We start from the raw sequence: 23,233 nt of genomic DNA on the forward strand, positions 1-23,233 counted from the left end.
CCACCTCTCTGTCTCTCTATCTCTCCGCCCCCCACACACACACCTTAAACCAGCTTATATTTCAGCTCTTTCCTGGACTCGAACTCAAGTTCTGTCGAAGGGTCATGAGGACTCGAAACGTCAACTCTTTTCTTCTCCGCCGATGCTGCCAGACCTGCTGAGTTTTTCCAGGTAATTCTGTTTTTGTAATGGTAAACCCCGAGAGATATGACTCTGCAAAGAATGTGCAGAGATAAAGCCTTTGAATTTACCTAATCAGTCACCAGGAATTTGCTTCTTTTCCTAATATAGAAGAAATCATATTGTTTTCAAAAATACCCATTCGGAATAACCAATTGTGGGCTTTTTTGGTTATGCATGCAGTTTGTTTTTGCACAATGCATAATGTTTGAATACTCTGTGCTTCAATTTGATTCCATTCAGATTGAACATATTTATAAATTAATGTCTGATGCTCAGAAAGTGAACTTAATAGCATGATGACTCAGCCTGGGCTCAGTTGCTAGCACTCTCGCCTCTGGTAGGAACTAGTCATATCAGCAAGCCGACAGCCCAGTGTAGTACTGAAGGAGTGTCGCACTGTTGAAGTTGCTGCCTTTTGGGTGAGACATTGAATCAAGGCCCTCTCTGTTGGACGTAAAAGATCCCACAGCATGATTTCAAAGTAGAACAGGGAGTTGTTTCTGTATTCTGGCCAATATTTATCCCTCAATCATTATCACATTGCTGTTTGTGAAAGCTTGCTGAATTGGTTACCACATTTTCCACATCACAAAAGTGACTACTCTTAAAAGCTTTCTTTGGCTGTAAAACACTTTGGGACACCTGTCATCGTGAAAGCAACTTGCAAATACAAGTTTTTCTTTCATAGTGTAAAACCACATCATACTGGTAACTGGAAATGGGGTAATTGTAACCATCTCAGCATGCATCTTCGCAACAGAAAATTATCTGAAAGGTATAGTTTGGAGCATTTTTTTTCTATCGCTGAAAAACTTCTTCAGGGAACAAAAAAGTTCCTGAAATTGTAACATAAGAACACAGGACTTAGGAGCAAGTGCAGAAGTAGGCCATTTGGTCCTTCGAGCCTGCTCTGCCATTTAATAGGATCATGGCTTCGTTTGCTCCCAACGCAACACACGTGCAGTTGTACTGCAGAAGTTAAACTTTCAAAATTTAAAAGCACGCAGTTTAACAGAAAAAGGTTTTCCAAAAAAAAACCTGACAGAGAAATTTTAATGTGATGAGCCAGAAACTAGGTGCATGTACCACTTTCCCCTCGATCTCCAACTCCATTCAATGCAATAGGTTTGTCACAGTAGTTAGATACACAGTCCGCGAAATTCAAGTTTTTTTTTAACTCTGCTTATGTAATCGGGAAGGGAAAACACAGTATCTCTGTTTTAATATTACACCCCCCAACCCCCCAATCACAAGTTTTTTTTAAAGGCGTGGTTTGCTAGCACTGTGTCTCTGGCCATTTGTTTTCCGCATATGGGCGGACAGATATTGGTGATCATCTTGAGTGGCCATCTTGCGTTGGCAGGGGATGATTGTAGCTGACCTGGTTGTGGCCTCAGCTCCACCTTCCCCATTAACCCTTGACTCCCTTGTCTCAAGAATCTGTCTAATTCAGCCTTGAATACATTTAAAGACCCAGCCGTCACTACTTTCTGGGGAAGAGAATTCCACAGACTAAACACCCTAGTGAGAAAAATATTCTCCTCATCTCAGTCTTAAAAAGGAGAACTCCTTATTCTTAAACTATGCCCTCTAGTTTTAGTCTCCCCCACAAGAGGAAATATCCTCCGGGTATCCACCTTACCAAATCCCCTTTGGGTCTTATATGTTTCAATAAGATCACCTCACATTCTCCTAAACTCCAATGGGTATAGGCCCAATCCCTACAATCTTTCTTCATAGGATAAGCCTTTCATCCCAGGAAACTGAAGATTAATTTTATTCAAACAGTGATTACAGGTGAAACAGGGTGAACTGCCCTGGTCAAGTAATGGGGAGTTGAATTTGCACCAGTAGGGCTAGCTTTTAAACCCAAGACATTTCAGTGGACCTTTCATTTCAGCTCATTGTAAAATTTGGATGCGGGAGGTAGCAGCATCCTAGATAAAACACTCCGCATAATCCCAAGTGAAATGATTTATGTTGATAAAGGTGTGAAGGCAGCTAGTGAAAGTTGTCCTGGTTTGTACTTTGTTAAGCAGCTGGATGGACATGCAGGAGCAGGGCATGGTACCAGAACTGCTTTTGCAGTGTGTTATGGAAGTAGTGGACCTAACATCTCAGACATGCATTCATTGTTAAGTTTAACTTCTCCTGAAAGATTGTCTCCCAACAATGTTAGCTGAATAAACAAAAACAGTCTGGAACTCCTTTCTTAATGCAAGTTTATAATAGTGGCTTACTCGTCTTGAAATAGTCAAATTCAATGTTGTGGACATTGGCTTTTTTTATATATTTATATGTTAAATGCTGGCCAGTTTACCTATTATTGAGCTTGTCACTTTAGGGACAATATGGATCATTTGATTGGTAAAGAACCCAACAGCACGGTGTCAGATTGTATAGACTAGAAGGCCCAGGCTAGTCAGCTGGGCTAACCTTTTAGGTTGGGACAAGGTAAAATCATCGGAGGGTCCTGTCTTCAGATGTGTGGATGTCCCCATGGATGTAAAACCCTCCGATGCTCACATTTAAAAATCTACCAAAAGACACATAAGAGCAGAAGTAGGCCGTTTGGCCCATTGAGTCCGCTCCGCCATTCAATGAGACCATGGCTGATCTGATAATCCTCAATTCCACTTTCCTGCCTTTTCCCCATAACCCTTCATCCCCTTAATGATTAAAAATATGTCTACCTCAGCCTTAAATATACTTAACAACCCAGCCTCTACAGCCCTCTGTGGCAAAGAATTCCACAGATTCACTACCATCTGAGAGAAGAAATTCCTCCTCACCTCGGTTTTAAATGGGCAATCCCTCAGTCTGAGATTATGCCCTCCGTCCCTAGACTCTCCCACAAGGGGAAACCACCTCTCAGCATCTACCCTGTCAAGCCCCTTAATAATCTTATATGTTCAATAAGGTTCTAAATTCCAATGAGTACAGGCCCAACCTACTCAACTTCTCCTCATAAAATCCTTCCATCCCCAGGATCAATCGAGTGAACCTTCTCCGGACTGCCTCCAATGCCAGTATATCTTTTCTTAAGTAAGGGGACCAAAACTGTTCACAGTATTCCAGGTGTGGTCTAACTAGTGCCTTGTATAGTTTTAACAAGACTTCCCTATTTTTATACTCCATTCCCTTTGAAATAAAGGTTAACATTGCATTTGCTCTCATTATCTGCTGAACTTCATTGCTAGCATTTTGTGATTCATGCACGAGGACCCCCAAATCCCTCTGTGCAATCTTTCTCCATTTGAATAATATTCAGCTCCCCTATTCTTCCTGCCAAAGCGCATAACCTCACATTTTCCCACATTATATTTCATCTGCCAAGTTTTTGCCCACTCACTTAACCTGTCTGTATCCCTCTGTAGACTATATCGTCCTCAACACTTGCCTTCGCACCAATTTTTGTGTCATCTGCAAACTTGGCGATCGTACACTCACTTCCCTCAGCCAAGTCATTAATTTATATTATAAATAATAGTGGCCACAGCACTGATCCCTGTGGCACTCCACTAGTTGCAGGTTGCCATTCTGAGAATGCCCCCCTTATCCCAACTATGTCTTCTCTTTGTTAGCCAATCCTCTATCTATGCTAATAAAATACCCCCAACACCATGGGCTATTATCTTAAGTAGTCTTATGTGTCGTACCTTATTGACAGCCTTTTGGAAATTCAAATATATTATATCTCCTGGTTCCCCTTTATCGATCCTGCTTGTTACCTCCTCAAGAAATTCTAATAAATTTGTCAGGCATGATATCCCCTCTGTGAAGCCATGCTGACTCTGCTTGATTATATTCTGCATTTCTAAATGCCCTGCTATTGCATCCTTTATGATAGACTCCAACATTTTCCCAATGACAGATGTTAAGCTAACTGACCTATAGTTACCTGTTTTTGTCTCCCTCCCTTTTTGAATAAGGGTGTTACATTGGCAGTTTTCCAATCCTTTGGGACTTTTCCAGAATCTAATGATTCTTGGAAGATTAATACCAGTGCATCCGCTATCTCTGTAGCTACTTACTTAAATGCAGCCCATCTGGTCCAGGGGACTGATTGGCCTTTAGCCCCATTAGTTTCCCTAGTACTTTTTCTCTAGTGATAGATGTTGTATTTATTTCCAGCCCCCCCCCCCGGCCTTTCCCTCTTGATTATTCAGTATTTTTGGAATGCTCTTAGTGTCTTCTACCATGAAGACTGATGCAAAGCTTTTATTCAATTCCTCTGCTATTTCCTGGCTCCCCATTATTATTTCCCCGGCCGCATTCTCTAAGGACCCGCTCACTTTGGCCTCTTTTCCTTTTTATATATTTAAAGGAGCTCTTAGCTGTCTGTTTTTATATTACTTGCTAGTTTACCCTCAAAGTTTATATTCTCCCTTTTTATTTATTTTTTGTCCATCTTTTGTTGAGTACCTGGGTGGCCACCCTGGAATACTGATAGCCAAGGTACTATTTGCTGATAAGAAGGTGGTGTGTTTGAGGGAAGAGGGAAAGAGAGGAGGACACAAATTGAAACAAATTGCAAGTAGTTAATGAGTAAAACAAGTCAGTGTCATGGACCAGTTGGGGTGCATATCCTGATTCCCGTCTGTGTAATATAATTGTTTTGGTCCAATTTAAGTTTTGGAAAGGTGTTTGGTCACTTTTTCAGATTGTCATTAGCTACCTGATTATATATATTAAACAAACACACTCCCAGTGTAAAAAAAAATCTTTCTGCAAAGTTTTGATGTTTTTATTTTCCCTTTTTTCTTTCAGCTGATAGTTGAAAAGACCACTGACTACCCTTCCACTGAGTATTCTCTGGTGGAGGATGTTGCCCTCCACTTTACTTGTTTGATGGACAGACTGAATGAGCAGCGCCTGTTTCAACCAGACCTGTGTGATGTAGACATTGTATTAGTGCGCCAGAAGAACACGTTCCCTGCTCACAAAGGGGTGCTCGCAGCCTACAGCCAGTTCTTTCACTCCCTCTTCACACAAAACAAGCAGCTTCAACGTGTCGAACTTTCGCTCGAAGCTTTAACGTCTCAAGGGTTTCAGCAAATCCTTAACTTTATCTACACTTCAAAACTGCTGGTAAACGCCTGCAATGTGCAGGATGTGCTGAATGCTGCTGCAGTTCTGCAGATGAATGATATTGCCACTTCTTGTCAGGAATTAATAGATAGCCGGTCTTTAAACTTGACAACGGTGGCTAGCGATATGTCAAAACAGGAAAGCCGCAGCAATCCCCTCGGCTCTCAGTTTTACCGTGAGATCAAGCAGGAGGTGGATTCGCACCCAAAAATCTATGCTCGAGAGGGCAACAATCCATACTCAGTGCGTGTGGAGGACAACACTGGGAAACAGCACTCGCCAATTCAGCCAAAACAACAGTATTATAAGGAGGAGAACGATGACCAAACAGTGTGCAAGATTGAGGGAGATACTGAGCAGTTGGATGATGATTCAGACAGTAGGGGCTCGTACAACAGGGAACAGATTATCGTGGAAGTTAACCTTAACAACCAGACACTGAATGTTTCTAAAGGGGCTGAGGGTATGTCTTCACCTTCAGAGGCTACGGCTGTTTTAGGTAGGTGCCCTGAAGATGAAGAGGAGGACGATGAAGAGGATGATGACGATGATGATGAGGACGAGGAGGAGGATGATGATGACGATGCTGATGATGGAGATGAAGAGGAGGATGAAGAAGATGTTAGTGAAGAAGAGGAGGAGGAAGTTGAAGAGAGTGATGAAGATGTCAATGAAGGTGATAATAACCCTGATACTCCAGAAGTTAAAACTGAAAGTGGGCAAACAACGCGAAGAAGAGCAAGAGCCTCAACTGCTTCCAAAGGCTCAACTCCTGCAGCTCCCAGCAGGTCACGGAGACAGTCCAAACAGGAAGTGAGCACGCGAGGTCGGAAGCGAAAGAAGGATTCTGATGGCTCAAATCAGAAGGTGAAAATTGAAGAGAAACAGCACTTCCCCTGCAAAAAGTGTCCCCGGGTCTTCAATAACCGCTGGTACCTAGAGAAGCACATGAATGTCACACACAGCCGCATGCAGATCTGTGATAAGTGTGGCAAGCGATTTGTACTGGAAAGTGAGCTATCACTGCATCACCAGACTGACTGTGAGAAAAGTATTCAGGTAGGTTATTAATTTTCACTCACAATCTCGATTTTAGTCACCAAATGACATTTTGATTTTAAAGCTAAACTCATGCCCCTTCATTATACGTAACACTTTTGGAGCCAGAATGATGTCTTTAGAGTTCTAATTCAATCCTGTAGTAGATGCCTAGCCATTTTACCATTGCAGGGAAGCCCAGTTGCAACTGATGAATTTGTACTAAGTTTTATTTCTGCTGGTTGCTATGTAGATTTCAGGCTAATCTCCATAATACTCTTGTGCCCTACAGAATTGGTAATTATGTTTCTCGAACTTTGGTACTGCAATTCTTTTGGTCAAAGGGTAATTTAAAAGATGTATTTGGGTCAAAATCTATTGATAATGTAAAATAGCATCACAGAATGGACAGTAATAATTAGCCTGACTGACCATTCAGCAATGTTTTCTCTCTGGGATGAAGGAATGCAGCATTGGAGGAATGGAGAGTTCTAGAGGGTTGTAGGGATTGTGGTGAGTAAGACCTTTAAGGATTTAATTGTAAGGATGAGAATTTCAAACTGTAGGTATTGGAGCATCAGAAGCCAGTGACTATCAGCAAGAACAGAAGTAATGTTGAAATGAGGGAAGGGAACATAGGGACAGGAATAGGCTGTTCTGCTATTTCAGTTTCACTTTTGACCTTGCTTTGCTCCATAGCTCTTCATAACTTTACAGAACTTTATGTAACTCAGTTTTGAAAATTGCAGTTGACCCAGAATCCTTTTAGAGGAAGGTGATTCCAGATTTCTCATACCCTCGAAAGCAGGGTATGATGAGAGGATATGAGCGGACTATGGAGGGTGTAAGGTTGGGCAGTAGAGTATTGGGTAAGAGTTTTTTTTATTCATTCAGAAGATGTGGGCGTCGCTGGCTAGGTCAGCATTTATGGCTCATTCCTGAAGGTGACAAAAGCACGGAAGGGGACTTCGGCTGCAGATTGGCTGAGATGGTATGATGGTCTATGGGGTTTGAAACCAAGCTTAGATCCACTTGATCACTGAGGTCACATACAGCATGGCTCAAACAGACACAGTGGGCAAGATGGCAGATGGAATTTGTTCCCACCTTAGATATTCACTCCTCCTGCCAATGCACAATGGCAGCAGTGTGTACTATCTACAAGATGCACTGCAGCAACCTACCAAGTCCCCTTCGGCTCCTTCAAGACCTGCAGCCTTTACCACCTAGAAGGACAATAAAGTTTAGAAGAATGAGAGGTGATCTCATTGAGGTGTACAAAATTCTTACATAGCTTGACAGGGTAGATGCAGGAAGGATGTTCCCCTTGGCTGTCAGGGGGAGGCCCAGAACCAGGGGGCACAGTCTCAGAATAAGACTGAGATGGAGAGGAATTTCTTCTGTCAGAAGTGAATCTAAGAATTCTCAGAGGCCTCTGGAGGCTCAGTCATTGAGTATATTCAAAGCAGAATTCAATAGATTTCTAGACACCAATGACATCAAGAGATACCGGGATAGTGCAGGAAGATGGTGTTGAGGTAAAAGATCAGCATGATCCAGTTAAATGGCGGAGCAGGCTTGAGGGGCCGTATGGCCTACTCTGCTCCTATGCTCCTACAAAAGCAGCAGTTGCATGGGGACACCATCATCTGCACATTCCACTCAAAGCCACACACGATCCTGACTTGGGAGTATATTGCCATTCCTTCACTGTCGCTGGGTCAAAATCCTAGAACTCCCTAGCAGCATTGTGAGTGCACTTACACTGCATGGATTGCAGCGGTTCAAGAAGGCGGCTGAATACCACCTTCTCAAGGCCAATTAGAAATGGGCAACAAATTCTGGCCGAGCCAGTCACGCACGCATCCCATGAAAGAACAAATTTTTAAAAAGTTTCAAGGTGCCTATTCTGACAGATCTAAGAATTGGCAGGCAAAAAGAAGTCTTGACAGCATGTGGGACAATTTCTTAGAGCAGGTACGTTCTAGAGCCAACCAGGAAGCAGGATATTCTGGACCTAGTAATGAGCAATGAGACAGGATTAGTCAATAACATCATGGTAAAGGAGCTTTTAGGTGACAGTGATCATAACATCATAGAATTTCATGTTCAGTTTGATGGGCTGAAGAGTTGTTCTAAAACTAGCATTTTAAACCTGAATAAATGTAATTATAAGGATAGTGACAGCAGAGCTAGCTGAAGTAAATTGGGAAACCTAAGTTTAAAAAGTAGGACAGTAGAGATGCAGTGGCAGACTTTTAAGGAGATATTTAATCTCAGCAAAAATGTATTCAAGTGATGAAAAAAGAGATGTAGAAGCTTTTTGCCTTCCACTCATCAGGACACTTGCAAGAATACCAATATAAGGGAAAATACTGTAAGAGATGAGAGTGCTGATTGTTGGCAAGTGCACTCTGGTCGAGGTATTGCCATGAGGAATGAGTCGGTAAATGGCTGTCACTTATTTTGTCGCAATCTGTAGACATGTTTTTTTTCTGTCTGTTACAAATAGGGCCCTGTGTATTAATATATGTAGCTTCCAGCACACGCAATTGGGCTGCTCTGCAAGCCCCACTGACCATCTTAAATTGGTTGTCAGCGTAATTTTTAGCATTCCTGAGGATGCAGTCGTTTTGAAAGGAAGGTGGTCAGAACCTGAGGAAAGTTAACTGTTCCTAAATCAGCGAGCATGTGAGGCACGAAGGGAGGCTGGATGGTAAGCATTTCAGTGACACAGGGATTAGTACAGTGGGGGGTGGGCATGCGAGAGATCCAAGAGAAGGACATGAATTGGGCCTAAGGAAGGGATGCCTGATGGGAGGTTTGGGTTTTCTGGCAAGAGGTGGGGCTTAAATGCAACCACTGTAACCAATGTAATAAACTTTCAGGTAGCAAAATTGCTTTTAAATTTTGTCATCTTATCCCGGATTTAGGTGAATTAAACTGAGTCTACTGTGTTCCCAATTGTAGGTCACTGTGAGGAGTTTGGGATTCACATCACAAAATGCCTTGTGTAATTCAGGAATGTAGCAGTTAAAGTAAAAGCAAAGTCCTTAAGCTAATAGTGCATCATATTTTAGTAAGTGGTCTGAGGCCATCACAAGGTTTAGTCCTTGACCGTTTTACCTTATCACTCGATGTGTTAAAATGCTAAGAGTTCCCAGGTCCCAGGTGATCCCATTTACTATCTGAACTTGTTAAATTTCATTGTTAACCATTTTAGTGTTAAAAGGGAGAACTAGCTGTCTTGTTGGTTTGACACAAAAGTTTAACAAACACTTGCTTGGAGAGTGATTCAAGAGGTAGTAACACTTGAATGCGATGCAGAGCCAGCAGATCCATCAAATACCTGTTCCAAAGCACAGCATTATGTTTTTACAAATCACCTTATTCATTCACAGGATGTGAGCATCACACCAGCATTTATTGCCCGTGTGGTGAAGGTATGCTCAGAGTGCTATTGGGTGAGCAGTTTCAGGATTTTGACCCAGCATTCTGAAGGAATAGCAATATATTTCGAAATTAGGATCTTGCAAGACTTGGTGGTAGTATTGTTCCCATGCAACTGCTGCCTTTTCCTTAGGTGGTAGAGATCATGGATTTTGATGGCACTGGAAAAAATTTAGCGAGTTGTTGCAGTGCATCTTGCAAGTGGTACACACGGCAGCTATGGTGTGCCTGTGGTACAGGTAGTGAATGTTTCAGGTGATGAATGGGGTGCCAGTCAAGTAGGCTGCTTTGTCTTGGATGGTGTCAAGTGTCTTGAGTGTTGTGGGAGCTGCATTCATCCAGGCAAGTGGAGAGTATTCCATCACATTTCTGACTTGTGCTTTGCATTTGGTCGAAAGTCTTTGAGGAATCGGGAGTTTGTAGAAGACTTTCATGACAGTTTCTTGGAACAATACATTGTGGAACCAACTGGGGATAAAGCTATTTTCGATCTAGTATTGTGCAACAACACAGGGTTAATTAGTAATCTCATAGTAAACGATCTGCTGGGAAAGGGTGATCACAATATAATTGAATTCCAGATTAAGTTTGAAAGCAAATTGTTGTAGTCCCAAATCAAAAATAAACAAAACCAGTTAGATAGGTAGGAAGGGGGAGCTGACTAAAGTTGATTGAGTAAATAGACTAAAAGGGAAACATTTAGTAAAAGGATTTGAAATATTCAACTGAAGTATATTTCATTAAAAAAACAAGAGCACAGCAGGAAAGATCCATCAGTAGTTAACAAAACAAGTTAAGGACTTAATCAGATTAAAAAAGAACCTTATGATGTTGTAAAGAACAGTGGTAAGCCTGACGAGTGGAGTGTGTTAGGAACCAGCTAAGGGCTACTGAAAAATTGATAGAGAAATTAGAATATGAGTGTAAACTAGCCAGGAATATCAACACAGATTGGGAAAGCTTCCCCAAGTATTTAAAAAGGAAGAAAGTAGCTAAAGTAATTGTTGGCCCCTGAGAGGTAGAGTCAGGAGAAGTTACCATGAGCATTGAGGAAATGGCAGAGACGTTGAACAAATATTTTGTCTCTTCACAAGTTATCTACCGGAAATAGAGGGTAATGAGAGGCTGATAAGAGTGAGGAAATTAAGGTAATTAATTTCAGCGGAGAAAAAATAGTAGGGAAACTCATAAGAAATAGGAGCAAAAGCAGACCATTGAGCTCCGCCATTCAATAACATCATAGCTGATCTGATTGTGGCTTTACCTCCCAGTGGACTGGGAATTAGCAAATATCACACCGTTATTCAAGAAAGGACGGAGAGAGAAAACAGGGAACAACAGGCCCGTTAGCTTGATGTCGGTCATTGGCAAACTGCTATGACTTATTATTAAAGGAATATGAACAGTGTACTTAGGGAATCATAGCATGATCAGACAAAGTCAGCACAGTTTTACAAAAGGGGAATCAGTCTTGTTTGACAAATTTATTAGTTTTTTGTGGATATAGCTAGTAGGGGAGATAAAGGGGAAACAGTAGATGTAGTATACTTAGAATCCTAAAAGGCATTTGATAAGGAGCCATACAAAAGGTTAATAGATAAGGTAAGGGCTCATTGAGTTGAGGGTGATACATGGATAGAGGATTGGTTAACAAACGGGAAGCAGAGAGTAACTCTTTCGAGTACAAACACGTTTCCATCTGTTTCAGATAAAGTTACATTGTTTCATAGTTTGCCATTGTGAGATTTGAACTCTTGATACTCTTTTGAGTAAACCTGTTTCCATCTGTTTCAGATGAAGTTACATTGTTTCATAGTTTGCCATTGTGAGATTTGAACTCTTGATAATCTTTTAAATCTTTTAAATTTGAACTCTTGATCTTGGGGTTACAAACCCAGTACCATAACCACTTGGCTATTTAGGCCAAGCCTGGAAGCAGAGAGTAGTGATAAACGGGACATTTTCAAGTTAACAGGCTGTAACTAATGAGTGTCACAAAGATCCATGTTGGGGCCTCAGCTATTTAGTAATGACTTAGATGAAGAGACTGAGAGTAATATATCTCAGTTTGCTGATATAAAGATAGGTGAGAATGTAAGCTGTGAGGAGGACTCAGAGGCTACAAAGAGCTATAGACATGTTAAGTGAGTAGACAAGGTGGTAGAAACATAGAAAATAGGAGCAGGAGTAGGTCATTCGGCCCTTTGAGCCTGCTCCGCCATTCAGTATGACCATGGCTGATCCTGTATCTCAACGCTGTACTCCTGCGCTCTCCCCATACCCCTTGATGCTTTTAGAGTCCAGAAATCTATCTCTTTCCTTCTTAAATATATTTAGTGTCTTAGCCTCCACAGCCTTCTGTGTTAGACAATCCCATAGACTCACCACCCTCTGAGTGAAGAAGTTTCTCCTCACCTCTGACCTAAATGGTCTACCCCGTAACCTGAGACTGTGACTCCTTGTTCTAAAACCCCTAGCCAGAGGAAATATCCTCCCTGCACCCAGTCTGTCCATCTCTGTCAGAATTTTGGTAGATGGAACATATGTGGAGAAGTGTGAGGTTTCTCATTTTGGCAGTAAGATAGGAAAGCAGAATATTTTTAAAAAAGACGTGCCACATGTAAATGTTGATGTTCCAGAGGGGATTGCATGTACTGATACAAGGAATACGAAGTTGGCATGCAGGTACAGCAAAGAATCAGGAAGGCAAATTGCATGTTAGCCTTTATTGCAAGGGGAACAAAATGGACCCATTCATTTTTAAGCTCCAGGACTAATTTATAAAGCAGCTAATAGTTAAGATGGTGTGTCAGATCAATCCAGGTTGAAATCCAATCAATTCAATCCAATCAAAAATCGAAGTATGGCCAGTTCCAAAGTGTCAGAGCACTTTGACCAATGGTCCATTTACTAAGAGCCACTGGAAGAGTTGCACATTGGGGCTTAGTGGTAATGTCACAGGACTTGTAATCCAGAGGCCCAGGCTAATGCTTTGAGGACATGGGCTCAAATCACACTACAGCAGCTGGTAGAATTTAAATTCAATTAATAAATCTGGAATATAAAGCTAGCCTCAGTAATGATGCCCATGAAACTATCATTGATTATTGTAAAAACCCATCTGGTTCGCTTATGCACTTTAGGGAAGGAAATCTGCCATCTTTATCTGATCTGACTTACAAGTGGCTCCAGGCCCACAGCAATGTGGTTGCCCTCTGGATTGTGGATCTTAGCACCTTCATCTTGATTTTTCAATTTATTTTTAAAAATCATGTAAAGTTGCTGTGCTCTGTGCATTTTGCACATTGTGCTTAGACATTTAGCAACCCTGTACCTACTGGGCATTTTTCACCCCGGCTTCATCAGGCATGAAGACTTTCAGGTTTCTGAAGTGAATGTCAGCCTCAAGAATGTGCTTGTTTTCTGTGCTCACACTGCTGACCTTCATTCACTTGCTAGTGGGTTTGGGTTTTTTTTTTGCGGTTGGCAGGAGCTATGGGGATCAAGTATAGAGGTCAGCAAAGTTAAATATAGCATTTTTGTGAGTTCCTGCAATGAACCATCCCTGTCACACTTTGAATACGTTTTTTTTGCTGTGAACAGCATTTGTATGAATTACATCATGCTGTCAAGTAGGCTTCACTTATTCATGCAGTTTGTTAACTTTTGCTGAAAGTTGTGGAGGCCTGCAGTATTTTTTTTTTAAATGCTTAGTGTCTGACGGCCTTCCAAAGCTAAAACTGCTTTCAGATTCTATTGGGTTGATTTGCTTTGCTGTACTAGGACTTTGCGTTGTTTGTCCCCCCTAGTGTTGTGATGCTGAAACTGGGATATCAGCTAGAATTTTTGGTGAGATGTAATAAATGTATGACTGCCCAACATGTCTGAAATTTGCTTTATGCTCTTTTCCTCATTTTTTTATTTCTCCTTTTGCTTTACTGTAAAAAAAAAACCTTCCTTCTTGCAGCTGTACATCCACCCTCCTTCCAGTTTACATTTCTATTCTCAATTCCCCCCTCCTCCTTGCATCTCTCCTAACCTTCAAAAGCTCTTCTTAAAACCTCCTTCTTTCATCCTCCCCATAACCACCACCCCTTTTCTGCTGTTTGTGTTCAGCTCCCACTTTGTGAAGCATTGGAGTGTCCCTTATGTTAAAGGTGCTGTACTCAAGATATCTGATATCCTTTTAAGCATGCTGCTGGTCTTATTTATTGTGCAGTGTGGTGCTGCTGCCCCTCTGTTAACAAAGCTCTTGAACATCATGTATAATGGTTTTGCCTATTAACATCCTTGAATATGTATTTTTCTCCCTGCTAATTTTCGATGATGTGGCTTTTCTGTGTAACCTAATAGCACAAAATGCCTGTTGTCTCAGTCAGCTTCGCGTTCTTCCTAAATTGTTTAAATTGGCCCATGAGCTCAGTAACTTCAAAATGCTTTAAGTTTGTGACCCAGCTTCCTTAATGGCTTCCTCTTAGAAGACCCCAAGTTCCTTTTAAAAGTGGGCCTGCAAGGCGTCATGTGTGTGCCAACTCCTAAAACAACAGTAGGGGCTTTTTGTCAAGCCGCCTGGGAATTTTTCAAAAATGTTCACTTGAGCATCTGATTGTGGTTAAGAGCCTGTGTAAGCTAACCAAGCAATTCTGGCTGGTAATACACGTCAGTCAGAAATCATGCTTTTGGAGTACAGAATAGTCAGGTGCAGTCTGCAGTCATGGATCAGGCAGAAGAAAGGAAAGAAACTGTAAGTGGTACCTCATGATAAGAGAAGTGCTATGTAAAGCAGTGGATGTTTTGTTGCTGTTTGGGTGGGGCTACCAGTTGACCCATTTTCCTCTTTGCACTCACAGTTGGCAAATTCTCTATGTTGGCATTTCAAAAAATAAACTCCTATATTTTCAAGCAATAATTAGTGTGACCCTTTCTGCAATGTTTGCACCAATGATTTAGTTTTTAGAAGTTTGCATTTTGTATTTTTCACATGGTGGAATTTATGCTCACTTTTTTAATATTGAGCCAAGGTTGACATAGCAACATGGTGGCCTGGTGCAGATTGGAGGGTTCAGTATTAGTGTAGTCAGGTTACTGAAGCACAGATGCGTTGATTTGACTTGTAGTCTCGTGCTCTGGGTCGGTGAATGCAAATTTAATGTACACATTTGCTTCTTTAGGTCCATAAATGTACTCTATGCTTTTTCCACAATGATGTTCTGTACTCTTATTGTATAGCTATCTGATGAATCTTGATGCAGCCTTATACTTGATAGAATGCTTTACAGTGGTAGCTCGTTTGTGTGCTGATTTGTTTGTCTCATCTTTTTGCAACTGCTTTTGAAAGTTAAAGTTTTAGGATGGAATTTTCATGCGCACCCAATTGCTGCTACCTCTAAGATAAAAGCAAAACACTCTGGATGCTGGAAACCTGAAACAAAAACAGAAAATGCTGGGAAAATCTCTGCAGGTCTAACAGCATCTGTGGAGACAAAAAAAAAGAGTTAACGTTTCAAGTTGCGTTTTTTCCCTGCACAGGTGCTGTTAGACCGGCTGAGTTTTTCCAGCATTTTCTGTCTTTGCTGCTACCTCTCTCTCAATTAACTTGGGGTTACCTGATATCCCCCCCCCAGTTCAGCATCGATCAAGGTTCAGCGCTGGAATATCCCTGGCCTGTGTATTTGCATTAATCACCAAGGGAAGCTGATATTTTTGTGAACCCATTGCATGTGCTTCAAGAGCAGGTGCCATTGATACAAAAACAGAATAACCTGGAAAAACTCAGCAGGTCTGGCAGCATCGGCGGAGAAGAAGAGTTGACGTTTCGAGTTCTCATGACCCTTCGACAGAACTTGTCCAGTACGAATTTCAAGAATTAGAGTACCTCAGTACCACCAGCAGGCTAATGTTAAATATAGTTTGTTTTGTTCCCCCAGCAGTAAGCTCAACTACACACCTACCAGTGCCATCTTAAATTCATTAGTGTAGGTTTGCTTCTAACCAATAACACAATACTAGTGGGACCAGTAATTGATTATATAATACTGTAGCTCAGGTTGCCTGAACTTGATAATTGGAGATACAGGCATAATGAGCTGGTTGACCGTCTCCTATGCTGTCAGATTTTTCTTCCAAATTGGGGAAATCATTAGGAAGGATGCCACTTTAATATTTCTACAAAATACATCAGTTTGTTCTGGTTATACAACATGCTCCTTTTGCCCTCATCACCAAACTTAAAGAAAAGTTCATGAACCTAGTTTTTTCCTTTCCTTTTGCTTCATTGCATTTTATTGTTTGGTTTAGTTGTCGCTTATACCTGCAGCTTTTTTTATGTTTCTCCACCCACACTGTGCTATGACTGTCCACAGTTTTGATGTCAGTATTGAAGGCAACAAGTTGTTTTGGGCACACTCTCTGGGAATCAGCTGTCACTATTTAAAAGTTTCTTGGAGAATTCATGCTTTTGGCTTACACACGTTTTGTTATTAACGTGTGCAGTCTGCTTGCCCGTTGGGCCAGCCAGTGGGAAGAGAGCAATACTGATCCTCAATGTTAGCAACATATGGTGCAGACAAGGTGATAATTATATTTGTGGCAATCCTGTATGTTGCTGTGAATTTAAGCAGTTACTACGACAGTAAGTACATGAGATTCTGTAAGTAAGTGGTGACCCATTGGACAGCATGGGATTGGAGACACTTCCTATTGACCCAAAGCAATACTTCCTATAAATTCCCTTTGAGGGATGTCTCTTCAGGAAACATGGTGATGAAGTGCTGGAAATTTTCAAGTAATGTCAGCAGGACCTCAAAGGGATAACAGGCAGGGCTCTAGGGTGACCTTCTGGAGGATGTGGTTTATTTTAAGCACAAGGATGTGAGATTGGGGTACCATTACAGCTAGGTTCTAAAGAACTGGCAAAGTCCTTGAAGAAATAAAAAGCTTTGTTATGTTCTCTTCCTCATTTCAATGCTTTTGTAACATTTGTTCCTGTTTTACTTGCCTGGGGCAATTGTATTTTATATTTAGCAATTGTACTCGAACCTTGTCAGATGCATGGTTGATAATCCTTTCTTCAAGCCTTTTTTTGTTGTGTATTGTGTTATTTAGTGGGCTATTTTTTTGGGGAAGGCGAAGAAATTACTCACTAGTCAATCCTTAGATTGGAGTCCCAAAAGCTGAGAAAATGACAAGTTTTACCTCTTTTGCAGTCAAGTGGAGATGGGAGGTGTTTAATTCACACCAGAATGCTATGCCCCATCATTACTATGAATACTATGCTCTATCATTAGGGCAGTGACTCAAACAGGCTGGCCAGTGATAATGTACTTGCACATTAAGATAAAATTAGTCCCATGGCAACATTTGGCTATTAATTTCCCTGTTTCAGATCATCCAGTCCCAAATCGCAGTTCCTGGCACTCCCATATGGACCTTCTTCCACATGTAAATGTAATAATACTAAAGGCCCCCAGGAAGATTCAAATTTGTCTCTTTCCTCCTCCTCCTCCCACACCTACCTCTCCCTGTCACCCTAATGGGATGACTGAGTATAAGTATTGAAAGAAATGTTACAAGATAGTAAGTTTTTATCTATGTTTAGTAATATGGAGTATTACACTCCTATACTTAAAACACTTCCTATGTTCGCCAAAGAAAATTATCCTTGATTTTCCCTTTTGATCAATTATTGACCTCTGCGGAGGTGTGAGCTACATTTATAGATTGGGAAGCTATCTCACTAGCTGGCATTCCGCGATTGCTCATGCTTCAACTTCTCTACCAGAGGTCAACTGTCCCTTCACAGCCTGATGCAGAATAAAGCTTATCTACACTATATCTCCAATAATGTCCTTGCCTCCATAAAGCACATCTTGCTGCTTCAATGTGATATTTCCTTTTCTCAAACAAACCACCCTTATGACCAGTTTCTGAATGCAGCCTGTGCAGAAATGTCCAGAGGACCATAGCCGCACACCTGTGCTGGAGAGGACTGTCAGAAGTTGACGAGACAATCGTTATCAGGCTCCTTTTATGCATTTTCTAGCAACCACTCAGATGTGGTAACCACCAGTTTAAAGCACAACTCAGCTTTGGCTTAGGCAATTTTAATCTTTGGCATTGGGAAAGAAAGACGAATAAACTTGCCTTCCTAACATGCCTTTCAGGTCCAGTAAATTACTTTGGAAATGTAATTATGTAGCCAAATCTAGTAATCAATTCAGACACAGGAAGATACCAGAAAACAAAGATAAGTTTAGTGATTAGGTAATCATTTCTTGGTGTTGTAGAACGAATGCTGACCAAAATATTGGGAGAACTCCTTCATGGGATGTTTAAAGTTCCTCTGGACAATCTAAGTGAACCCTGACTTAATGCCTCACCCTAAAGAGGACACTTTCAACAATGCCGTATTCCCTCGTGTTACATTGAAGTGTCAGTCATGATAATGTGCTCAAGTCCTAGGACTTGAACCCACACGTCGCTGGCTAGGCCGGCATTTTTTGCCCACCCATAATTGGCCCAAGAAGGTGGTGGTGAGCTGCCTTCTTGAACCGCTGCAGTCCATGTGACTGAGGTGAGATTGCTAACACCGAGCCAAAGGAACTGAGTTCTGATGAAGGGTCTTCTATCTGAAACCACTGATACTGCCTAATCTATAAAGTATTTTCTATTTTTAATTTTGCCACCTTGAGGTTTTTTTTAAAGCACAATGGAGGCATTTTTAGTGATGTTCTGTTTATACATGGTCATGCTCATTTCAAAATGCAGTATGAAAGTTTTCTCTTTTATACTCTCCATTTGTGGTGCAAAACTAATAAGACTTGAACATTTTCACACTATAATCATGTGGAAAGTTGTACATGTCCAAAGTAAACATTGTTTAAAAACAGCTTCCTTACTGTGCAATTCAACAGAAACCGCAACATTGGTAGATTCGTGTACCAAGAGTAGGGTATGATTCCTTTCCCCATCTGTCTCCTCACTTAGCATGCTGTACTCTAGGTAATCTTTAAAAATACAGTAATTTAAATTATAACTGTAAGCAATGCTGTAAAGTAGGAATTTAATGCTAGAAGATTGAAACATTTGTTAATTTGAATTAAGCAACTTTAGATTACAAGGAATATACTAAGTTGTAGAATACCCCACATTTTTCTAACATTATCAGCTAGGCAAGGTTTTGTCAATACTACAAATTTGGACGGATTGGATCTGATCCTACTGGATGTCTCAGGAAAAAAAAACATTCATCTCATTAAGTCTGTGTTGGTTCTTTGCTGGACCAATTGGAAATTAATTCCATTGCCCCACTTTCTCTCCGTGGCCCTGTGTCTTCAAATATTTATCTATTTTTCCTCTAAAAGACAATGATCGCTTCTCAACTATTCCATGGTAAGACTTTCCATGCTGTAACAATTTTATATGTTAAAGACACTTCTACCTATCTCATTCTTAGCAATATTTAAAAATGATGCCCTCTCACCACCTTTTCCAACCAATGAAAGGATGAATTAGGGAAGATTAATCCCAAAATCTGCATAATTTGAAAAATCTATGTTTAAGTTCCCTCTTAGCCTTTGTTGCACCAAAATCTCGTATCTTTCTTCATAAAACAAGTTTCCTATTCTATTATTCTGGTAAATCCACACAGTGTACTGTATATTTTAATGCCCTTTCTAGAATGAAGTGCCCACAATAACACCCAGGAACCTCTTACCCATAAATAAGCTCATTCCTTGACTAGTTTTGCCTGGGAAGCCTCCGGCAGTAGTTCTGAACTGAGGGAGATTTCTTAAAAGGAAAGCCAGGAGAAACTAACTTAGAATAAAAAAGTGAACTTCCATGTGTACCTGGAACGGAGCATACAGAAAGCATTTCTTACAAAGAGTGATTTTGGCAGTGAAGTCTGTTAAAGCATGAAAGTACATCAGTAAATGATACTGCGATTACTGAGCACGAAACCATTACTGGCTTTAAAGTGGTTGTTCCTCATAGCTTTTTTTGTTGTTGGGAATTGAGAGGTCTTGGCATCAGAATGGTGTAATTAGACCAAGGATTTGTAATCTGGATGTAATTTTTCCATAGTTAGAGTAAATTGCACATTTGGTGTGGTAATAATTTTTAAAGAGAATTTTGTGTGCTAGCGGTTAAGATTTGCTAGATGGCAATGAGCACAAAAATAAAATTGCTGGCACTGGAGAAAACCTTTCTCCTCTACCCACCCACCCCTTCTCCCCTTCTGTAAACTTTGCTCATCTATTGAAGGGTGTTCAAGCGACTGGAAATTTCTGACTTTAGACACCCAATGTTGTTGATCATGCACCACCAGGAGAAGGAGATAGCAGAAAATTTTTAACATATGTAGTTGCTAAAGCATAGAATGCTTTGCCAGAACAGGTAAAATATGAGCAGGAGTTTTCATACCACTATGAAAACAATGAACTTCAGCCTCAAAATCAGAGTGCATCCATTCACACTTGTGTGACCTTCATTTCATCGTGGTGTGCGATTGCTATTTAATATCAGATTTTGTGCTGAATTGAGAGAGGTTTGTGAGATTCTTATAACCAGCAGACAGGAGAACTTATCTGTTTGCCACGAGTAGATTTGGTCCATATCAATGGGATTAACCTAATCAACCCTTCTGTCACATTATTAAAAAATTCAAATCAAGTTAGCTAAACATGATTTGACTTTAACAAATCCAAACTGACTTTCCCTAATTCATCACTAGTGATGTAGAGACCCAGGGTAATGCTCTGGGGACGCGGGTTCGAATCCCGCCATGCCAGATGGTGGAATTTGAATTCAATAAAAATCTGGAATTAAAAGTCTAATGATGACCATTAAACCATTGCTGATTGTTGTAAAAAAAAAACATCTGGTTCACTAATGTCCCTTCGGGAAGGACATCTGTCATCCTTACCTGGTCTGTGACATGTGACTCCAGACCCACAGCAATGTGGTTGACTCTTAACTGCCCCCTGAAATGGCCTAGCAAGACACTCAGTTGTATCAAACCGCTACAAAGTCACAAAAAAGGAATGAAACCAGACGGACCACCCGGCATCGACCTAGGCACCAGAAATGGCAGCGGCAATAGCAGCCCTTTTGACCCTGCAAAGCCCTCCTTACTAACATCTGGGGGCTAGTGCCAACATTGAGAGAGCTGTCTCACAGACTAGTCAAGCAACAGCCTGACATAGTCATACTCACAGAATCATATCTTGCAGATAATGCCCCAGACGCAACCATCACCATTACTGGGTATGTCCTGTCCCACTGGCAGAACAGACCCAGCAGAGGTGGCGGCACAGTGGTATACGGTCCGGAAGGAGTTGCCCTGGGAGTCCTCAACGTTGATTCCGGACCCCATGAAGTCTCATGGCATCAGGTCAAACATGGGCAAGGAAACTTTCTGCTGATTACCACATACTACCCTCCCTCAGCTGATGAATCAGTGCCCCTCCATGTTGAACACCACTTGGAGGAAGCACTGAGGGTAGTAAGGGCGCAGAATGTACTCTGGGTGGGGAACTTCAATGTCCATCACCAAGAGTGGCTCGGTAGCAGCCCTACTGACCGAGCTGGCCTAGCCCTAAAGGACATAGCTGCTAAACTGGGTCTGTGACAGATGGTGAGGGAACCAACTAGAGGGAAACACGTACTTGACCTCCTCCTCACCAACCTATCTGCCGCACATGACTGTATCGATAGGAGTGACTATGCAGTCGTTGTGGAGACAAAATTCCTCCTTCACATTGAGGCCACCCTCCATTGTGTTGTGTGGCACTACCACTGTGCTAGGATAGATTTCAAACAGATCTAGCAACTCAAGACTGGGCATCCATCAGCAGCAAAATTGCACTGTAACTTCATGGCCTGACATATACCCCACTGTCATTACCATGAAGCCAAGGGATCAACTCTGCAGGAGGGTGTGCCAGGAGCAGCACCAGGCATACCTAAAAATGGGGTATCAACCTGGGAAGCTATAACAAAGGACTACTTGTGTGCCAAACAACATAAGTAGCAAGTGATAGACAGAGCTAAGCGATCCCACAACCAACAGACCAGATCTCAGCTCTGCAGTACTGCCACATCCAGTTGTGAATGGTGGTGGACAATTAAACAACTCACTGAAGGGGGAGGCTCCACAAATATCAGCATCCTCAATGATGGAGGAGCCCAGCATAGCAGTGCAAAAGATAAGGCTGAAGCGTTCGCAACAATTCAGCAGAAGCGCCGAGTAAATGATTCATCTTGGCTTCCTCCGGAGGTCCCCAGCATCACAGATGCCAGTCTTCAGCCAATTCGATTCACTCCATGTGATATCAAAAACGGCTGAAGGCACTGGACCCTGACAATATTCTGGCAATAGTACTGAAGACTTGTGCTCCAGAACTCGCCACGCCCCTAGCCAAGCCGTTCCAGTAGGCCTACAACACTGGCATCTACCCAGCTATGTGGAAAATTGCCCAGGTATGTCCTGTACACAAAAAGCAGTACAAATCTAAATGGCCAATTACCAGCCCACTCTTGATTATCAGTAAAGTAATAGAAGGGGTCATTAGCAGTGCTATCAAGCGGCACTTGCTTAGCAAAACTGCTCACTGACACCCAGTTTGGCTTCTGCCAGGGCCACTCAGCTCCTGACCTCATTACAGCCTTGGTTCAAACATGGACAAAAGAGCTGAACTCCCGAGATGAGGTTAGATTGACTGCCCTTGACATCAAGGCCACATTTGACCCATGTGTGGCGTCAAGGAGCCCTAGCAAAACTGGAGTCAGGGAATCAGGGGGGAAAACTCTCTCGGCTGGTTGGAGTTATACCTAGCACAAAGAAAGATGATTGTGGTCGTTGGAGGTCAGTCACCTCAGCTGCAGGACATCATTGCAGGAGTTCCTCAGGATAGTGTCCTCGGCCCAAGCCAACTTCAGCTGCTTCATCAATGACCTTACTTCCATCATAAGGTCAGAAGTGGGGATGTTTGCTGATGATTGCACAATGTTCAGCACTATTCACAACTCCTCAGATACTGAAGCAGTCCATGTCCAAATGCAGTAAGACCTGGGCAATATCCAGGCTTGGGCTGACAGGTGGCAAATAACACTCGTGCCACACAAGTGTCAGGCAATGGCCATCTCCAACAAGAGAGAATCCAGCCATAGCCCCTTGATATCCAATGGCATTACCATCACTGAATCCCTCACAGTCAACATCCTGGGGGTTACCATTGATCAGAAACTGAACTGGACTAGCCGTAAAAATAATGTGGCTATAAGAGCAGTCAGAGGCGAGAAATCGTGCGATGAGTAACTCACCTCCTGACTCCCCAAAGTCTGTCCGTCCATCCACAAGACACAAGTCAGGAGTGTGATGGAATACTCCCAACTTGCCTGGATGAGTGCAGCTCCCAAAACACTCAAGAACTTTGACACCATCCAGGACAAAGCAGCCCACTTGATTGGC

The 23,233-nt window shown here is 41.8% G+C and overlaps 1 protein-coding gene across 2 annotated transcripts in view; it reads left to right on the plus strand.

Moving 5' to 3' along the window:
* The window catches only part of zbtb47b (zinc finger and BTB domain containing 47b), a 257,030-nt gene that overhangs the window by 145,206 nt on the left and 88,591 nt on the right, over positions 1-23,233 (plus strand). For both annotated transcript variants that reach the window (XM_041184092.1, XM_041184091.1), the window contains exon 2: positions 4,954-6,333. In XM_041184092.1, coding sequence (XP_041040026.1) covers positions 5,035-6,333 — 1,299 coding nt within the window. In that variant the 5' untranslated portion in view covers positions 4,954-5,034. The remainder of the gene's footprint in view (positions 1-4,953; positions 6,334-23,233) is intronic.

Source organism: Carcharodon carcharias, chromosome 3 (genome assembly GCF_017639515.1).
Source record: "Carcharodon carcharias isolate sCarCar2 chromosome 3, sCarCar2.pri, whole genome shotgun sequence".
NCBI lineage: Eukaryota > Metazoa > Chordata > Chondrichthyes > Lamniformes > Lamnidae > Carcharodon > Carcharodon carcharias.